Raw genomic sequence first — 18,281 nt, forward strand, 5'->3', positions numbered from 1 at the left:
TCTTCTATTAAGCTACGAATTAGAGTTTCTAAGATAAGAAAATGAATATCTTCGTTTAGAGGAATGCATTTGATAATAGTTATTATAGTTTTCTCAGAGAGGAAGTATGTATAAAAATTCATGTTAGATATTCTCGAGATAGAAAATCAGGCAAAGAATTTTCACTACCCTTTTTATATTGTATTTCATAATCAAAGGGGCTAATTGAGCTTGCCACCACGCAAATATTAATTTAGAGGCATCATGTTTGAAGTCTTTATTAAACATAAATGTGACGGATTGAGCATCAGTTCTAATTATAAATTTTTGGTTATACAAATCATCTTGAAATTTTAAAACGCATTTTACAATAGTTATATATATATATATATATATATATATATTATACCACTCTCACCACAAAGAGTGTATTACATGCGCCTACACATCAACGCCATATCACTACCACGTCGTTGCCACGTTACAAATTATTTAAAAAGTGTTCTTTTTGGGTACTAATTTAAATAGTGCTATATATATATACATATATAGATGTATATGTATATGTTTATATATATATATTTATATACATGTATACACAATTTCCTTTGTTGATTTTTATTTCCATGTAAAAGCAAAGAGTGTTTTACTTTTTTGCTGCCCCAATGTTATGCATTACAACAAGATTTATAGGTTGACATCCAACTAACATCAAACCGTGGTTGACGATAGTGACTTTCTTGGAGACTATCTTTTCCCGGTGAATAGGTACACAACCACCCCAATCTTAGACCCATTGGATGGAGGCTCAGTATGCATGATTTGAATATCAAAAAGCTTCTTAGCTCTCTTGAAGAAAACCGATTCCTTCTTCCATCTTCTCAAATGAGCCATCACATAAGCTATCTTCTTTCCATCTCCTAACAATGGAAACCTCAATGTCTCAATCAAAGGTTCATAGGTGATCGTGGTACACCATATCAGGTCATAATCTCTACCAATAACCTCCATATCCTGGTTCTCCCCAGCTAAGCGCCGCCACATCAACAACCCCACACTGCTTTTCCAAAACCTGTGAGTTTGCATCAACATTGAACTGTATATTAGGCAACACATGAGGAAGGTCAGTTACAGTAACCTTAGCACCAAGAATTGCAGCAGCAGCTATCCCTGCGATGCAATTTCCGCCTGAAAACGCCATCTTTACCGACAAGAGAATATACGCACAAAATTAACACGACCGCCACCATTAACACCACTACCACTATTAAGACCATCGCTAATAACTTTTCTTCAATTTCAGTTTCATTCCAAATTTTCAAATCCACAAAGATAATTTTTAATTTTTAAAATCCAATTTCATTCCTTTTTTAATGATCTTAAGCCAAGGGTTGAAGGAGGAGAAATTGGAGGTGAGGGTGAAGGGTTTGGTAATTGAAGAAGAAGAAATTAGGGTTTGGGGGGGGGGGCTGGTGGTGGTGGAATTGGTAGTTGGAGGAGGAGTTAGGTGGAGGTTGGCGGGTTTGGGGAGGAGAAATTAGGGTGGGGTTAGAAGAAGAGGAAGGGAATTTTCTTTTTCTCTCTCTCTATAACATATTAGTAGGCTTTTTTTTTTTTTACAAAAATTATGATTCATGCGATTTTTTTTCTTTTTTTTTTAATGTCACGTCATCATTAAGGGTTGAAATTAATTCACTATAAAACTGTTAAGGGGGTAAATAAATGAAAGTTTAGTTTAAGTGCTAAAGTAAGTTGAGCGGACAAGTTCAGGGGTGAAAAGATGTCTTTTATCTTGTTTGTCTAATTCAGGTATTGACTCTTTAACCTTTTAAAATATATTATTAGATAATAAAAATATTATGTATTACCATTAAAGTACTAGAAATTCTATCTTTTTTATATTCAAAAATACATAAATAACATATTAAAAAGTTGTTGTCAAGGAAAAGTATCATATTAAATAAAATAAAAAGTATTAAAAATAAATAATGGCATAAAAAGTTATTGAGAGGAAGCCTATGGCATTAAACTTAATAACTTATAAATATGTTTATGAAGGTCAATTTTGTATTATAATATAATTTCTTTGGCTGAGTGAACTTTGGTAAAGAATCAAATTATTGGGGTTAAATATAGTGATAAGTTGAGTTTGGGTTACTTCATAGGCTGACTTTGGGCTAGCTTTTGTCATGAGTTAAAGATAGCTTGTGCCATAATTAGCCCATTTGTAATATCGCCCATGCCCAATCCATAAAAAAACTTGGGCGGGTTGGACAGTTCGAATGGATTTGGCTTGAATTTGCCACCCCTACTTTGTGTCAATTTATATGGCGTAGTTTGACAAAGCACAAAGTTTAAGAAAGACTTTTGAAACTTTAGGTCTTAATTTCTTAACTATGCCATCATTTGTGTGTGTAAAGAATGAATCTTGGGCCTAACTCAACCTCAGAGCTAGCTCACGAGGGGAGGATTGTCCAAGTTCATATAAGGAGACCAATTACCCATTCCTTTTCCGATGTGGGATACTTAACACTCCCTGCACGTCTAGGCCTCGTTAACTGGAGCGTGGACAATATAATATTGAGGCCCAACATCGGTGAACAAAGATTTGGGATGGGCCTGGCTAACTATGCCATCATTTGTGTGTGTAAAAGAATGGATCTTGAGCCTAGCTCAACCTCAAAAGCTAGCTTATGAGGGGAGAATTGTCCAAGTTCATATAAGGAGACCAATTACCCATCCCTTTTTCGATGTGGGATACTTAACAGTGTGGCTATAAGAATTTTGAAACTTGTGGTTTTAAACATGCCATACCATTTGTGTAGTTATAATCACTGGTCATACAGGGTAAAATAGAAATTCAAGTTGGATTGTTTTCCATTTTAGAAAGATTTTTGTTGTTTCTGGAACTGACTAGTATCTAAATAACCATTCCATTTGGAATGGTGGGAGTAATTATTTTCACAATAGATATTCTTTGACCATGATTTTTTCAAAGAATCTTTAGCTCTTTTAACTTTTCAAGTTTGTGGTTATTTTATTTTTTTGTGATTCTTAAATGTATAAATCTTGGCTCTGGAAAATAAGTGAATTAATTTCCAAAATCAAGCTTGAAACTGGTCATTTGACCTTTATATGACAAATCACACCATCTTTTCTAGGATGGAGGGAGTATATTATTACGAAATGATTTTACTGTTGTCCCTTGTTTTGTCAACAGCTGAAGTTTTTTCTTCGCTGCAGGTAAGGTTACATGAAGAACATGAAAGGTGCTTACTCTACCTGGACACAAGTACAAGAAAACCACTGATAGCAACTGCAGAGAGGCAACTTTTAGAACGACACATTTCTGCAATTCTTGATAAGGTGTTTACCCTGGGAACTTCCTGATACCTTATCTATTAATTTCTTGCTGGTAGATTTACAAGGTAGTTGTTGTTTTCTTAAATGTATCCTTCAACTATCTCTCCAGGGTTTCACAGTGTTGATGGATGGTAATCGTATTGAGGATCTCCAAAGGATGTATGTACTATTTTGCAGGGTCAATGATCTCGAATCTCTAAGGCAAGCCCTCAGCTCATATATCCGAAGGACTGGTCAGAGCATTGTGCTAGATGAAGAGAAAGACAAAGATATGGTATCCAGCCTCTTGGAATTTAAGGCATCCCTTGATACAATATGGGAAGAAAGCTTTTCTAAGAATGAAGCTTTTAGTAACACCATCAAGGATGCATTTGAGCATCTCATAAATATCCGCCAGGTATAGTTACTAATCACTAGGTGTGTTTGCCTTATAAGTTATATATGGATTGATGATATAATCAGATATCTTTTTTTAATAGTAGATTAGTGAAGATCATATCTGATTAGTCTAGATTATAAATGAGAGAAGATCGTTTGAAATGGTTTGACCATATCCTAGGTAGATCTTCAGATACACATGGTCGCTAAATGCCACACTTCAATGGTTAAAGGTTATAAAAGAGGACAAGGTAGATCTAAAGTAATATGGATGGAATTATATCAAAAGAGACCTACAGTCTCTAGCTATTAATTGAGATTTAGCTAAGAACATATTGTAATGGAAGCAAATAATACATAAGGGAAAGATCTAGTGGAGATTAAGGTTTGACATAGCTGTATGTTATGTTGATTAGTGGTTCATGTTCGCCGCAAGTCTTCTTATTATGATTGGAGATCTGTGTTTTTGTCCAAGGATAAGATAAATGTGAAATTTTGAGAACCTCTAGTTGTAGAGAATTTGTTGCTGGTCCAACAGTCAAATTATGTAGTATTCAAATGATGAGCCCAAATAATGCAAAATAGATTCCAAGGGTTCCCTGAGAGACCTGAATCTAATTCAGGACGAGAGATAATTGATTGTGTGATGTTATAGTCAAATGTGGTGTTGATTAGCAATGCAATATCTCTTGGATCGCTCTGCCATAAGGAAGTATTATCTCATTCACTTTTATCTGTAGCAAAATGAATCATTGGTACTGTATTCATAAATATAATATACACACCTAAGGGCTAAGAGTGACTATTTAGCTTCACTCTTTTATTTTTCGGGGAGGGGGAGAGGAATGCGATGGTGCATTATAGTTAATACATTGTTTAGTATTCTGGTGTTATTTATGTGTACATTCGTCATAGTATAGCATCCAAGGGTGTGGCCTAGTGGTCAATGAAGTGGGTTGAGATATTGAGGTCTCAGGTTCAAATCCCAACAGAGGCAACAAACACTAAATGATTCTTCCCATTTGTCCTAGCCTTGGTGGACAGCTAAGTTGCTCGGACTCTTCAAAAATGTCTACGGATATGTGTCGGATCCGCCAAAAATAATGTATTTTTGAAGGATCCGACACGGGTGCGGCAACATTTTTGGATAGTTCGAGCAACTTAGGTGGACAGAGTTGCCTGGTATCTGGTGTTGGTGGGAGGTGGCAAGTATCCCGTGGATTTAGTCGAGGTGCGCGAAAGCTGGCCTGGACACACCACAGTTATTTAAAAACAAATATTCATCATAGTATAAAATAATTGAATATCTGTGTGTGTGGGAGGTATATGGTAATTTTATAATGAAATACAAGGGAAATAAAAGAGATGTATCAAAAACTTAACTATTGACATTGCGCGCTGGATTCCATATATGTTATTTTTAACGTAGTACTATAAGGTGTTAATCTACTAAATTAAGTTGAGAATTCCACAATATTACAGAGCAGAATGTTCAGCTATCTGAATACAAGTAATCTGTGTATATGTGAATCTGGAGGCATTCTATATTAGTTTTCTTGATTTTCAACACATCCCTTTGAACTCATAGTGGGGCAGCATGGTAAATTTTCAAAAAATCTAATTGGAAATTGCCATCCGAATCTTGTCAGAAAAAATATTTTCAACTTAAATACAAAAAGATACACACTACCACCAAAACAGGCTTCAAGGAGAGGAGCAACTCCGGCTGCCTGAGAGGAGCTGGATTGGTCGTCGGAAGGAGTTGGTGCTGAATGTGAGAGAAGTGATGTGGTATGTTAGGAAGAGAGAGCGGTATCGGCTGTTAAAAGGAGCACCACCAATCGCTAGAAAGGAAGCAGTGCCAACAGTGGAAACAGAAAGATGCCTTGGCTTCTGCCTTCTGGAAGGAGGAGCTATAACGGTTGTTGGAAGGATGAATAGTGCCGGAGGCAGGTAAGAGAAAGAAAAGGACTCTTTGGTTGGCAGGCAACCTTCAGCAGAGGTATTTGAATCAGAATCTTTGCCAAGATTATAGAGATATACAATGTAAAAAATATAAGAGAAAAAGATGAGATGTTTTGACTACTTGATTATTGCTATTTACGTAATAGGGAATCCTTATATAAGTGTATTCTTCATGCCATGTCTGGCATGGTAAGGTTATAATTTTGCGCCGGACAGATATTGAGCCACCAAAGCCCCGCTTGACTGGAAGAAGAAAGTTGCAGCCACCGGAAATTGTTTGCTAAGCTTTTCCTTGCGAACATATGCATGTGCATGGTCAGCTAGTTCTTTTCTTCAATATGTTCAGGCCAGCTTACGCGCATTTCAACTAATTCAACAGGGTACCTGCCCTCCCACAGTCCCACCAGCGCAGGTACTGGGTAATTTTGTCCATCAAAGCTTGAACAGAGAAGAAGAAATCACCTAGTGTTTTGCCTCTGCAGGAGTTTAAATCCAAGACGTCATGGTTTTCAACCCATTTCATTAATCACTATGCCACACCTTTGGGTGCAGTCAACTAGTTTTTTTTATTGCAAAGTTATACTCAACTTATCCTTGCCTAAGAGTTGATTATTCAGCTTCCTCTGTGTTTTCTGTAAATTTTCCTTATGGCATGCGATTGGTTTGTCAAAATCATTCGAGGAGTTTTTAAGAATCTCTAGATCGTCATGCTAGGCACTGCTATCCCAAGTAGAAGTTTTGCTCGTTACACATGTTTCACTGCCTTATCGATATTGTCTTTGTGGGCTTTCTCCAGGTAGCCAACAGGCTGATTGCATTTGATGATCTAATACTAATTCACTTTGGAAGCACTAAACTTTCCTTTTTTTGGTGTAATATTTACTCGATTCTCGAAGCTGATTGGATTTGCTTTGAAATAGAATCGACCTGCCGAGTTGATTGCTAAGTTTTTGGATGAGAAGCTTCGTGCTGGGAATAAAGGTACATCAGAGGAGGAATTGGAGGGGACATTAGATAAAGTCCTGGTTTTGTTCAGGTTTATACAGGTATGTGAATACAATCAGCAGTAACATGAGAACATATGAAATCTATAGCTCGACAAGTCTATTTCTGTTGTTCAAGGGATAGATCTGTCTATGTTTAATCACCTGAAAGTATGCTGTGCCTTTGTTGGCTCTTTCATCGTGCAGGGTAAGGATGTATTTGAAGCATTCTACAAGAAAGATCTTGCAAAGAGACTGTTGCTGGGCAAGAGTGCTTCAATTGATGCTGAAAAGTCCATGATTTCTAAGGTCTGTCTTTAATTCTAACTTTCACTGTTTCTGCTTTTCTTTGGTATCATCTGCTGAATTTTACCATTATTGTTACAGTTGAAGACCGAGTGTGGCAGCCAGTTCACTAACAAATTGGAAGGAATGTTCAAGGTATGTTCAGCCGTAAACACTCTTATTCAACCACATAGCAACAACAACATCAACAACATACCCAGTAAAATCCCACAAGTGAGGGCTGGGGAGGGTAAAGTGTACGCAGACCTTACCACTACCTCGGATGATGTTATCTACCAACAACATTTTTGAAGTTTATGCTCTAGCACAAAGTAGTTTCGTTGAACATCAGATAACATGTTACGGGTCATTTGGTAGGATGCCTTAGAAAATGCATTAGCTCTGTTTATTACTTATACCTTGTTTGGTAGAGTTTTTCAACTTATGTATATACACTCTATTTGGTATTATGCTATGCATAACTACATGGGAGACCATGTACTAGCAATGCTAGGGATTTCAATACGTGTTTCTAAAGGCGTGCTTAAGCCCTAAAGAGAGGCTGAAAACGTGTTGAGCACACCTCGCTTTATGTGCGCTTCACTGCCGTCTTCAAGTTGTCTAAGGTATACTTTTCCTTGCCAATGAGCCTCTTCTAAAGAGGCGACACTAAACAATTGATATCACTTTATCGTGATTCTTTTTCAATTCTTTTGTTCATATATTTGTCATTCATGCTTATAATTATTAGTCTTGGACTAAACATAAATGTGTACTTCTCCTTTGCTCCTTTTTTTAGTGAAGCTCACGCTTTTATTTGCATGTTGCGCTTTAAGACCCAACAGACCTGAGAGCTATTTTGCGCTTTTCGCTATTGATAACGCTGATTTCAATTGAGTAAAGATACAATTGCCCCTCAAAACCTTTGCCACATCCTTTCCAATGTATTTGTGGAGGATATTTTTATAAATTAATATTTTCTTTTAGAAGTATGCAATGTATGTTATTATTTTCAATACACCAAACAAAACAATGCATAGGAAAAAAACTCAGCATAACTAATGCAAGCATAATTAATGCCAGCATTACTAGTACACCCCATTCAACATTGTTCTTATACTCTCAAACATTACCGTCTCAAATCAAAAACATTGTTCTTATACACCCTACCTGCCAAACAACCCCTTTAGTCTTTTTGTTGTGTAATTGACAGATCGTGATGACCTTGGATGTATCTGTGTCAGCATTATCCTTTCTCGATAGCCCAACACCATTTCTCCAACACTGCTGGTCCCCTCTATTTTTCTGTGTACAATGCTGTATTTCGGATAGATTGACTGATAACTAAAATGGTTATAAGAAAATAAATCAGTTGGCTCTAACAGATGTTAAAAGATACCTGCACATAGCTGTCCAAAATTCTCTTCCAAGGGAGAAATTATGTTAGGTATATATGGATTCACGTGAATTTAGATCATCCTTTTTATTTTGCTAATGATTCACAACCATTTTGATCAGGACATTGAATTATCAAAAGAGATAAATGAATCCTTTAAGCAATCTTCCCAAGCCAGAACAAAACTCCCAACAGGGATCGAGATGAGTGTCCATGTTTTAACGATGGGGTGAGTTGATATCAAAGAATATTATGGTTTTTGTGGTATGTATCTTCAGAGTTAGAAGTTCGTTGCTGGTTGTGCCACAGGTACTGGCCGACCTATCCCCCCATGGATGTTCGACTTCCCCACGAACTCAATGTCTATCAGGTTTGGCACCATTTTGCTTATATTTAGTACCTCTTAGACACCATTTAATGTTTCTGTTCACTTTACATTTTGTTATTCTGGGCCTCATGCTGCAGGATATTTTCAAAGAATTCTACTTAAGCAAGTACAGTGGTAGGCGTTTGATGTGGCAAAATTCGTTGGGTCACTGTGTTCTGAAAGCTGAATATCCAAAAGGAAAAAAGGAGCTTGCAGTTTCTCTGTTTCAGGTTGGTATTTTCTAGCATTATTGGTATAATAGTATTCCTTTGCATAGTATCTAAGTACTGGTTTTGTGACCTTTTCCCTCTTGCTGCAGACTGTTGTTCTGATGCTTTTTAATGATGCGGAAAAGCTTAGCTTTCAAGATATCAAGGAAGCAACTGGAATTGAGGATAAAGAGCTGAGAAGGACTCTACAGTCTCTTGCATGTGGAAAAGTCCGTGTTCTCCAGAAGGTGTGTAGTCATTGCTAGGTAGAGATTTTTCTTGCTTTTATTGTATTACAATCTTATATACTAATTCTTTCGGATGCTGCCGGGAAAAAATATCTTATAGGTTCCAAAAGGAAGAGATGTGGTGGACGATGATTCCTTTGTGTTCAATGATCAATTTACTGCACCACTTTATCGTATAAAGGTAAGCCCCTTTTTAAACAAGTATAATGAAGTTAAAACCTTTTTGATGTTTTCAGATAATGCCATCACCTCAAAGACTGAAGTTTGAAACTTAGCGTCTTTTCCTCAGAAAAAAACTTAGTGTCATTTCCTCAGAAGAAGAAGAAAAGAAGTGTTCTGTTGACAAATATGAGATAAAGATGTGATTGGTATAAGTGATTTGCTATTCTTGTCAGACATGTCGAAGCTAACAATAAATATGTATGTACAGGTAAATGCCATTCAAATGAAGGAAACAGTTGAGGAGAACACAAGCACCACTGAGAGAGTATTTCAGGACCGCCAATACCAGGTTTGCTCATTTCATTCTCTCTACTTTAATATTTCAGTTGGGCACAGTCAAAACTACTCTCAAACAAATAGAACTTGCTGTAGCATTTTTAACAGACAAGATTTCTGCTCTCTTTAATAGATTGCATCTCAAATTTGTCTTTTATCTGACAGGCTACTTGGTTGAACGTGTCGTTGATGTCTTATCTTACTGCACTATTTTACTGTTGGTATATTCGTATTATATCTAAGACCAAAAATAGTCAGAAAGGGGACATGGGCTGCTGAACCTTAAAGGGAAATTTTCAGACTTTTGCTTTTGTGCTGTTGATTTTACTTAATTCGTCTCTGCCAACATATGCAGGTTGATGCTGCTATTGTTAGGATAATGAAGACCCGAAAAGTGCTGAGTCATACCCTTTTGATAACCGAACTCTTTCAGCAGGTAATAAAACTTTTTCACCTTCTTGTGTTAACCTAGTAATTGTTAATCGTTGAGCTGGGAATGGATCTGGTTCCTACTCCCATCCTCACCGTGTGGATTCAGATGCCCAAACTCCACTAGAGGTTGAGAAACATTACTTGCATATGAATGGTATGGATTCAGACAAAGGATTAACTGATAGGTGTTGAAATCTGAACAGAATAGGGGATAACTGATAGGTCACAGAAAGCTGAGCACTTTTGTCAATTAATTTGGAGTACTAATATGTGGCTTTAGGGGCTGAGGAATTGGAGTACTGATCTTGGAAACCGATCTTAGTAAAGGTGATACTAGGTGAATTCTTCCCTTTGCCCAAGTTTTATATGGTAGAGTTGCACCATATCTATTCTAGTAGCAGATAGCAGGTAATCAATTGATTAGTTGAGGTGTGTATAGAAGGGGAGCCCCGGAGTAACTGGTAAAGTTGCTGCCATGTGATCAAGCGGTCATGGATTCAAGCCTTGAAAACAGCCTTTGGCAGAAATGCAAGATAGGCTGCGTAGAATAGACCCTTGTGGTCGGGTCTTTCCCCGGATCTTGCGCATAGCGGGAGCTTTAGTGCATCGGGTTGCCCTTTAAGTTGAGGTGCGTATAAGCTGGTTTGAACACCACTGTTATTCAAAAGAAATGTACTTGCCACTTTCACCTTAGATGAAATTTCATTCCGGACTTTTTGAAACAGCAAAAATTTATTACTGAAAGCATAATGGGAAAACAACATTGAACCTTTTAGTATGCAGGTGGCAGACAGGTATTGTACATCTGAGCACGAGTTAACAACATTTTTTCCTTTTAAACTTAAACAAATAAGAAGCCTTCAGTTCAAAGTTAAGTTGATCAGAATTCGGTGCGGGTGTCCGATATGGGTCCGGATCAAGAGGTCGAATCCTTCATGATCTAAGTTTTAAAACCCATGAGGGACTCGTGATGTCCGTATCAAAATAAATGCAACTCAAGAGGTCGAATCCTTCATGTCTTGAGTTGCTTATTCCCTTTTTTTTTGTGGTTCGTAAAACATAAAACCCATGAGGGACTCGTGATGTCCGTATACAATGCCCGTAACAATACCAGGACTCCCAACTCATATAATTTTGATACTGGTGACAGAGACTCGAACCAGGACTTAAATAGTACAATTTCTTCCAATTTCCTCTTTTTAAACCAAAATCCAAGTAAAATAAAACCATATTTATCCGGCAAATCCAAGCATAAATCATGAATATGTTTGAGCATACAGGTGCAGGAATAGATAATAACACAATATCGACGAAACAATTATAAGAGTCAGTATTAACAGAAAATCCACAGAAAACCCACCATGCTAATCAATCCAATCCACGGTACCCCGCCCTATACCACCCTAGACCCGTAGATCCCACCGTACTAGAATTTGACAATAAACTACTAGAGACAGTCTGCAAATAAACTATCCGCCAAACTCTAGCCTAAAAGAACCTACCTTAATCTGAACTAAGGCTTCCAATAATAATCGTGATACTACTAAGCATCCTAGACTAGGCTCTGACGAGAAATAACTACCTTAACTTAGGTTGAAAGCTTAATCCTAATCTAAGGCCTCTATGTAAGTTAAAAGTCAAATACCATGATAATGCTTCTTAACACTACAAAGAACGACCACCAATAAGCAATTTATGATACTGCCTTTCCTTTCCAATCACAATGGGCCTTTCCTTAACAAGAAGCCTACGATTGCCTCCACATTGAGCTCAAATCTATGTTCTCTCCAAGATTTCCCAGCTCCTAAGCTCAAGAATGGAGTTTAAGTTTGAGAAAATGGGTTTTAAAATGAAGAGGACAACCTTATATACTGCCAAAAAGGTCTTCATCACGTTCGCAAGATCCCCTGGTCGCGATCGCGGGTCGGCCCCAAACTAACCCTTCGCGATCGCGGCCGGTTCCTCTCTATTGCGAAGAACAAATCTAGACTGGCCCAGACCGGCCTTCTTCGCAAACGCAATGGTAGGCTTGGAAGCGCGGGAAATTTTGCCCAGCACCAGCTTAATATTCCTCATCTTTCCCTGCAACTACTAATCATCCCACTATGCACTGCGTTTTACACAAAATCTCATCAAGTTCGTACATTCTCACACAACTAGAAATTTATCACGGACCCACTTCATGCAATTATTGTGCATCTCATAGCGCCACTATTATGCTCATACTCAATGCTTTGAAATTATGTATTCTCATGCCAAGTTCGCACCTAAGACATCACCTCATGACATTATTAGTAACAACCAATCATTTTGAAAAAGCATAAAGCTTAGCACCATAAGCATTATCCTCAAAATATCTTTCACCCCTAAGTCCACTAATTTAGACGTAGCTAAGCTATTACACTTCTTATTTCTTGCTACACTTTTTACGTTTACCGATTAGACTCATAATGGAGATTTTTACTCACAACCGCGAATTTGAGTGTGTCACTCTACATAAGAATCATATCATTTAGCCACTTTTTCATTCACATGAATTCGCTATGTTAAAAATATTTGACTAATTTCCGAACTTTTTAAAACATTGGCAGAGGTTACATTGTAAATAGAGTTATCCAAAATGTTTAACCTATCCAAACTCAACTACGAGAATGCAGTTAATACCCATGTACTCATATCCTCTCAAAGCTGCACATATATTATTAAAAACCTTAGTCAATTGTGTCATCTAGCAAAGGAGAGTATATGCATGACTAACTGCGAAAAGGACATCCCAAGATTCAATTCAGCTTGATTCAGCTCAACGCACGAATAAGGACCAAAAGTAGGAAACATCCCTGATGTTGAATTGCCTCAAAGTCATAAATATGGACGTCATCATACCCATGAACAAAGACTATACGAAACACTGCTGCATAACCCAAGACTTGAAGCCTATGCTGTGATATCAACTTTGTCACGTACCAAATTACCCCCTAGATGTGATTGGCACCAAGCACATACAATCGATCATGCAAATAGAATTTCCTTGTCTTAACCATTAACTCACAACATTATATAAATAAAATATGTACCCAAACAATATGAAAATTAATTACAAAATATTAGCATCTCCAAGTTTTACTTTGAAACTCTTGTCCAAATCACACTAGACCATGGAGCATACAACATAATTACAGGAGACTTGAAGTTGAGTCTGCGAGCCTTCCTAAGATCATGCGGCGGTTCACCTCAGCTAGATCAACGGTAGCGAACACGGCTACTAGTAGCTTCGTCTTCACTAATATCTACATGGACATGCAATGAGTGAGTTATACGTAAATATAACCTAGTAAAATCCTCGACCCGCCGCTTTAATATCTCAGGAACAAGTGTTAGAAAAATAATATGCACACAATATATTTCATACTGTAATACCAATAAGCCTTAGAGGTCTACTGGTAACTGGTAAAGTTGCTGCCATGTGAGTTCAAGCCTTGGAAAGAACCTCTAGTAGAAATGCAAGGTAAAGCTGCGTCCAATACACCCTTGTGGTGGGGCCTTTCCCCAGACCCTGCATATAGCGGGACCTTTAGTGCACCGGGCTGCCCTTTTTTTTTTGGGTAATACCAACAATGTCCAAACAAATGTTCAACAGGACCACAACATATCGCCACACAATCTATACTAAAAATTTGTCATAAATTTTTGTGGTCAAAACTAATCAATACCGTGGCAAGCAACTTACACAATGCATTGGATATGTCAAGAAACATATACAATGCTTGTGAAGCATACACAACGTGCCATTGTTGTCAAGAAACATACATAATCTAAGTTGCTCGAGCTCAGGTGCGGGTATCTGACATGGATGCGATTCAATAAAATTTATCTATCCTTCATGGGAGACATTGGTGGATTTGGTAGAGCTTGATATGGTAGATTTGATGTAATCTTGGGGATGAATTGACTTCATTCGTGTTATGCTTCTCTGGATTGTAGGACCCGAAAGGTCAGTTTCCAATTTCCTAATAAACTGGTAATTGAATGAGAGAGAAGTTCCTTAGTGCTTAAATGGAGGTTTATCTCTTATCTTAGAGCTCGAAAGTTGATCTCTAAGAGGTGTCTGTATCTCCTGGTTCGGGTTAAGGATTCTAGTTCTGAGGGCCTTCTTTGCAATCTTTGAAGATTCGAGGGTATAGATCCAGGTATGAATATGGGTGCTAGGATTCGGCTAAAAGAATCCAAAATTATATAATAGAGATATAAATATATTCTAAGTTTTGAAATATCTTCTAGCTGTCTTCCCCAAGGCCTAACATCTTCTTTCAAGATCTCTGTTTTTTCCCCTCAAAAAAGAACAAGAAAGTTTTTCATGGCCTTCCGTGAACTCTCCGTACGTATCATTGGTAGAAGGCAAAACACAACCATTTGAATTCTTAGCTTCTCTTTGTTTGGCTTGAACCATGAACCAACTAATATTGACCAAGAGGAAAAACTAAAAAAGAGAGAAGTAAGATAATATTGATGGTATGTCATTTCCTATGTCTTAAATCTATTTTATCTTTTATTTTGAGGAATCAAAATCTTAATCTTCCCCTAAATTTGTCCATAGACACTAGTCAAAGTATTCTATGTGGGTTGATCGAATCCCACACTTATCACGCACCCACACCCATCTCGTGTTGACACAGGTGCGGCAAAAAAAATGAAGAGTCTGCGCAACATAGTACATAATGCCCCAGTGATGTCAAAAAACCTACACGATGCCCCAACCTCATGGCCATAGTCAATCACAGGAAACAATTTATAAAGAGAGTTTTAGTGTACTTGAAATAAAATATATGCAGTTGTCTACAAACAATTGATTTTGCATAGCACACGTCGTCCCAACACATGGACGTGACAGGCAAACTTATCTTCAAAATTAGTTTGAAAAGCAAACACCCAAAGCTTAAAGTTTCACTTACCTTAAATTCACAACTCAAGCACTTTTTTCATCATCAACATCAACATACCCAGTATATTCCCTTTTTCAAATTCCAATAAATAAGTACTGTATTCTCGGGTCTCCGGATCGCCTCAAACTACAAAAAATGGGTTTGGAATGATCAAAAACCCTTGGGTAGACATTCTATCTAGAATTTCGTTAGAACAAGTTAAACTCAGTGTCAAACATTGACCCAGAAAGTCAACTTTGGTCAATTGATTAGAATTTCCCAAACTATGACCACCAATGGATTCTCTTTTGGAAAACTAATCAAAATCAAATCTTGATAATGTTTGTCCTTTCAAATTTGATGATTTAGGTTGAAGAATCGTAGGGTTGAATTTTCTCAATTCCTCAATGTTCTATGTTCTCATCATAAGATTTATCCATAATTACTTATTAAACTTAGAATAAAATATTATGAACATTACTTTGATGTTTTGGGTTAAAATTCCTTATTTTTCCCTTCTCTTTTCCTCCCTTCTCTTTTCTTCTAGTGCGTTATTTTTCTCTTTTTCTACTTCTGCTTTGATACCAATAGTGTTGATTTCTCAGATGGTAAATTAACTTAACACAAAAGTAACTTAACTATTTTTTCTAACACAAAAATAACTTATCTTTGAATAACTAACACAAAAATCACATTGACCGGAATATGTACTTTTCCATTCAACCCACCATTTGCACTCTTTTTTTATTGTTAAATCTAATAAATAAATTTTCAAAAACACCTAACCCGACCTGACCCCACTAGAAATCTATGTGAAAAAGTGAATATCTTTTAAATTACTAATGCCATAATCGGAGTATATGTGAATATTTTGAAATGATACACGGTAATTCTATTAGCATCAACTTAATCAGAGTTAGCGTTCACTTGTTACATATCTACTTTGAGCTACAATTTAGAAGTGATGTGACGATTATGGCTAATAAACATGAAACTGCGGGTTATTTCATTTATAAATAGTAAATATGTTCATTTAATAATTATCTTTTTTCTTTCATAATATTTCAAAAGTAAATTGTACAAGACCATAAGACCATAAAGTTTAGACAAACAATAAAAATGTACATCCACAAAAAGATAAAAATAGATACAACATTGCGTGCCATAATAATGTATATCATTTATGAAGACGAGCCATTTTAGACAAACAACACTATTTTTTCTTCTTCAACACAACTTGCACGTAATCATGCATTACTCTTTCCGTGTTTTTTCTTTGGTCCTTTCGTTCTTTTTAATATATTTTTCAAATGTGTGGTTGGGTGTTTTTCAAAATTTATTTTTTAAATTTAAAAATAAAAAAAGAGTGAAAAATTAGTGGGTTATCGAAAAAATACATATTCCGGCCAATGTGAATTTTGTGTTAGTTTACCAAAGTTAAATTATTTTTTGTTACAAAAATAGTTAAATTACTTTTGTGAAAAAAAAAGTTATAGTTAACTTACCATCAATGAAATTTACCCTTGGTTTCTCCTTTTTCTTATACAAATGGGCTTTGCCCTTTTTTTTTTGTTTCCCCTTTAATACCCTTTTTTTTCTTTCTTTTATTAAAATACAACAGAACCCTATTACAATTTTTAATTTTGATTATAGAAATCATTGTGTTTGTCCTGAATTTCTCAGTTGAGTTTGGTCAAGTACCCAAAATCGACTGACCAAATTCGGTACGAACCTCACATCCACACTGATGTCATGTCGACATACGAAAAAGTCCTTATGGAGGTTCTTTGGAGATGCTTGGAGGCGAGGGGGGTCCCGGTGGCGTACATCAGATCGATTAAGGACATGTATGATGATGCGAAGACTAGGGTAAGGACTTTGGGAGGAGATTCCGAGCATTTCCTTGTCTTGATGGGTTGCATCAAGGATCAACTCTTAGCCCGTTTTTATTCGTCTTGGTGATGGATGTGTTGACGCAGAGAGGTGTTAATGATAAGTTGGAGCTGTGGAGATAACCCTCTAGAGTCTAAAGGTTTTAGGTTGAGTAAGACCAAGACGGAGTACTTGGAGTGCAAGTTTACTGACTCGAGGCAGGAGGATGAGGTGGTTGTGAAGATGGATTCATAGGTGGTTTGTAAGAGGGATAGTTTTAAGTATCTTGGGTTTATGATTTAGGGAAATTAAGAGATCGATGATGATGTCTTCTACCGTATTGGGGCAGGATGGATAAAATGGAGGCTTGCCTCGGGAGTTTTATGTGATAAGAAGGTGTCTCTTAAGCTTAAAAGCAAATTCTGTAGAGTTGTTGTCCGTCCGGCCATGTTGTATGAAACGGAGTGTTGGTCAGTCAAGAATTCTCACATCCAAAAGTTGAAGGTGGTGGAAATGAGGATGTTGCATTGGATGCGTAGTTTTACGAGAGGTGACAAGGTTAGGAATGAGACTATTCGGGAGAAGGTGGAAGTGACGTCGGTGGAGGACAAGATGCGGGAAGTGAGGTTGAGGTGGTTTGGACATATGATGAGGAGGGGCACTGATGCCCCAGTTCGTAGGTGTGAGGGGTTGGCTTTGGATGATTTCAAGCGGGGTAGGCCGAAGGAATACTGGAGATAAGTGATTAGACGTGACATAGAGCAGTTACAGCTTACTGAGGACATAACCCTTAATAGGAAGGTATGGAGGAAATATATTAGGATAGAGGGCTAGTGCGTGTGGATGATTCGTAGTCTGGAGTTAGAAGTGCTTTGGTGTAGCTGGGTTAGTAGTGTTAGGGTTGGGAGGGAAGGGGTGCCTTTTGGTTGGTAGTGTATAGTATTTTTTGTGGGTGCCGTATCTCTGTTATTTTTATCTTGTTGCATGCTTTTGACCATTTTATTTACTATCCTTTTGTCTTGAGCCGGGGGTCTATCGAAAACAACCTCTCTACTTCTTCGTGTTAGTGGTATGGACTGCGTACATTTTACCCTTCCCAGACCCCGTGGTGTATGCTTTTTGCAGACGATGTAGTTCTGATAGATGAGACTCGAGGGGGTGTGAATGACAAATTAGAGGTGTGGAGGCAAACTCTTGAGTCTAAAGGGTTTTGGGTGAGCAGAAGCAAGACAGAGTATGTGGAATGCAAGTTTAATGACGTGAGGCGGGAGAATGAGGTAGTAGTGAAGCTGGAAGCACAGGAGGTATGTAAGAGGGATAATTTCAAGTATCTTGGGTCCGTGATCCAGAGTAACGGTGAGATTGACGAGGATGTCTCGCACCGTAT

At 37.4% G+C, this 18,281-nt stretch overlaps 1 protein-coding gene and 1 pseudogene across 1 annotated transcript in view; one reads left to right on the plus strand and one right to left on the minus strand.

Annotated features, from left to right (window-relative positions):
• The window catches only part of LOC107858424 (cullin-4), a 57,101-nt gene that overhangs the window by 36,933 nt on the left and 1,887 nt on the right, over positions 1–18,281 (plus strand). Inside the window, exons 5-16 of the mRNA XM_016703074.2 lie at positions 3,223–3,345; positions 3,452–3,739; positions 6,606–6,731; positions 6,876–6,977; positions 7,056–7,109; positions 8,472–8,578; positions 8,659–8,719; positions 8,815–8,946; positions 9,036–9,173; positions 9,274–9,354; positions 9,604–9,684; positions 10,027–10,107. Coding sequence (XP_016558560.1) covers positions 3,223–3,345; positions 3,452–3,739; positions 6,606–6,731; positions 6,876–6,977; positions 7,056–7,109; positions 8,472–8,578; positions 8,659–8,719; positions 8,815–8,946; positions 9,036–9,173; positions 9,274–9,354; positions 9,604–9,684; positions 10,027–10,107 — 1,374 coding nt within the window. The remainder of the gene's footprint in view (positions 1–3,222; positions 3,346–3,451; positions 3,740–6,605; positions 6,732–6,875; positions 6,978–7,055; positions 7,110–8,471; positions 8,579–8,658; positions 8,720–8,814; positions 8,947–9,035; positions 9,174–9,273; positions 9,355–9,603; positions 9,685–10,026; positions 10,108–18,281) is intronic.
• On the minus strand, positions 290–1,357 carry LOC107858425 (annotated as a pseudogene).

This window comes from Capsicum annuum, chromosome 2 (genome assembly GCF_002878395.1).
Source record: "Capsicum annuum cultivar UCD-10X-F1 chromosome 2, UCD10Xv1.1, whole genome shotgun sequence".
NCBI classification, from domain to species: domain Eukaryota; kingdom Viridiplantae; phylum Streptophyta; class Magnoliopsida; order Solanales; family Solanaceae; genus Capsicum; species Capsicum annuum.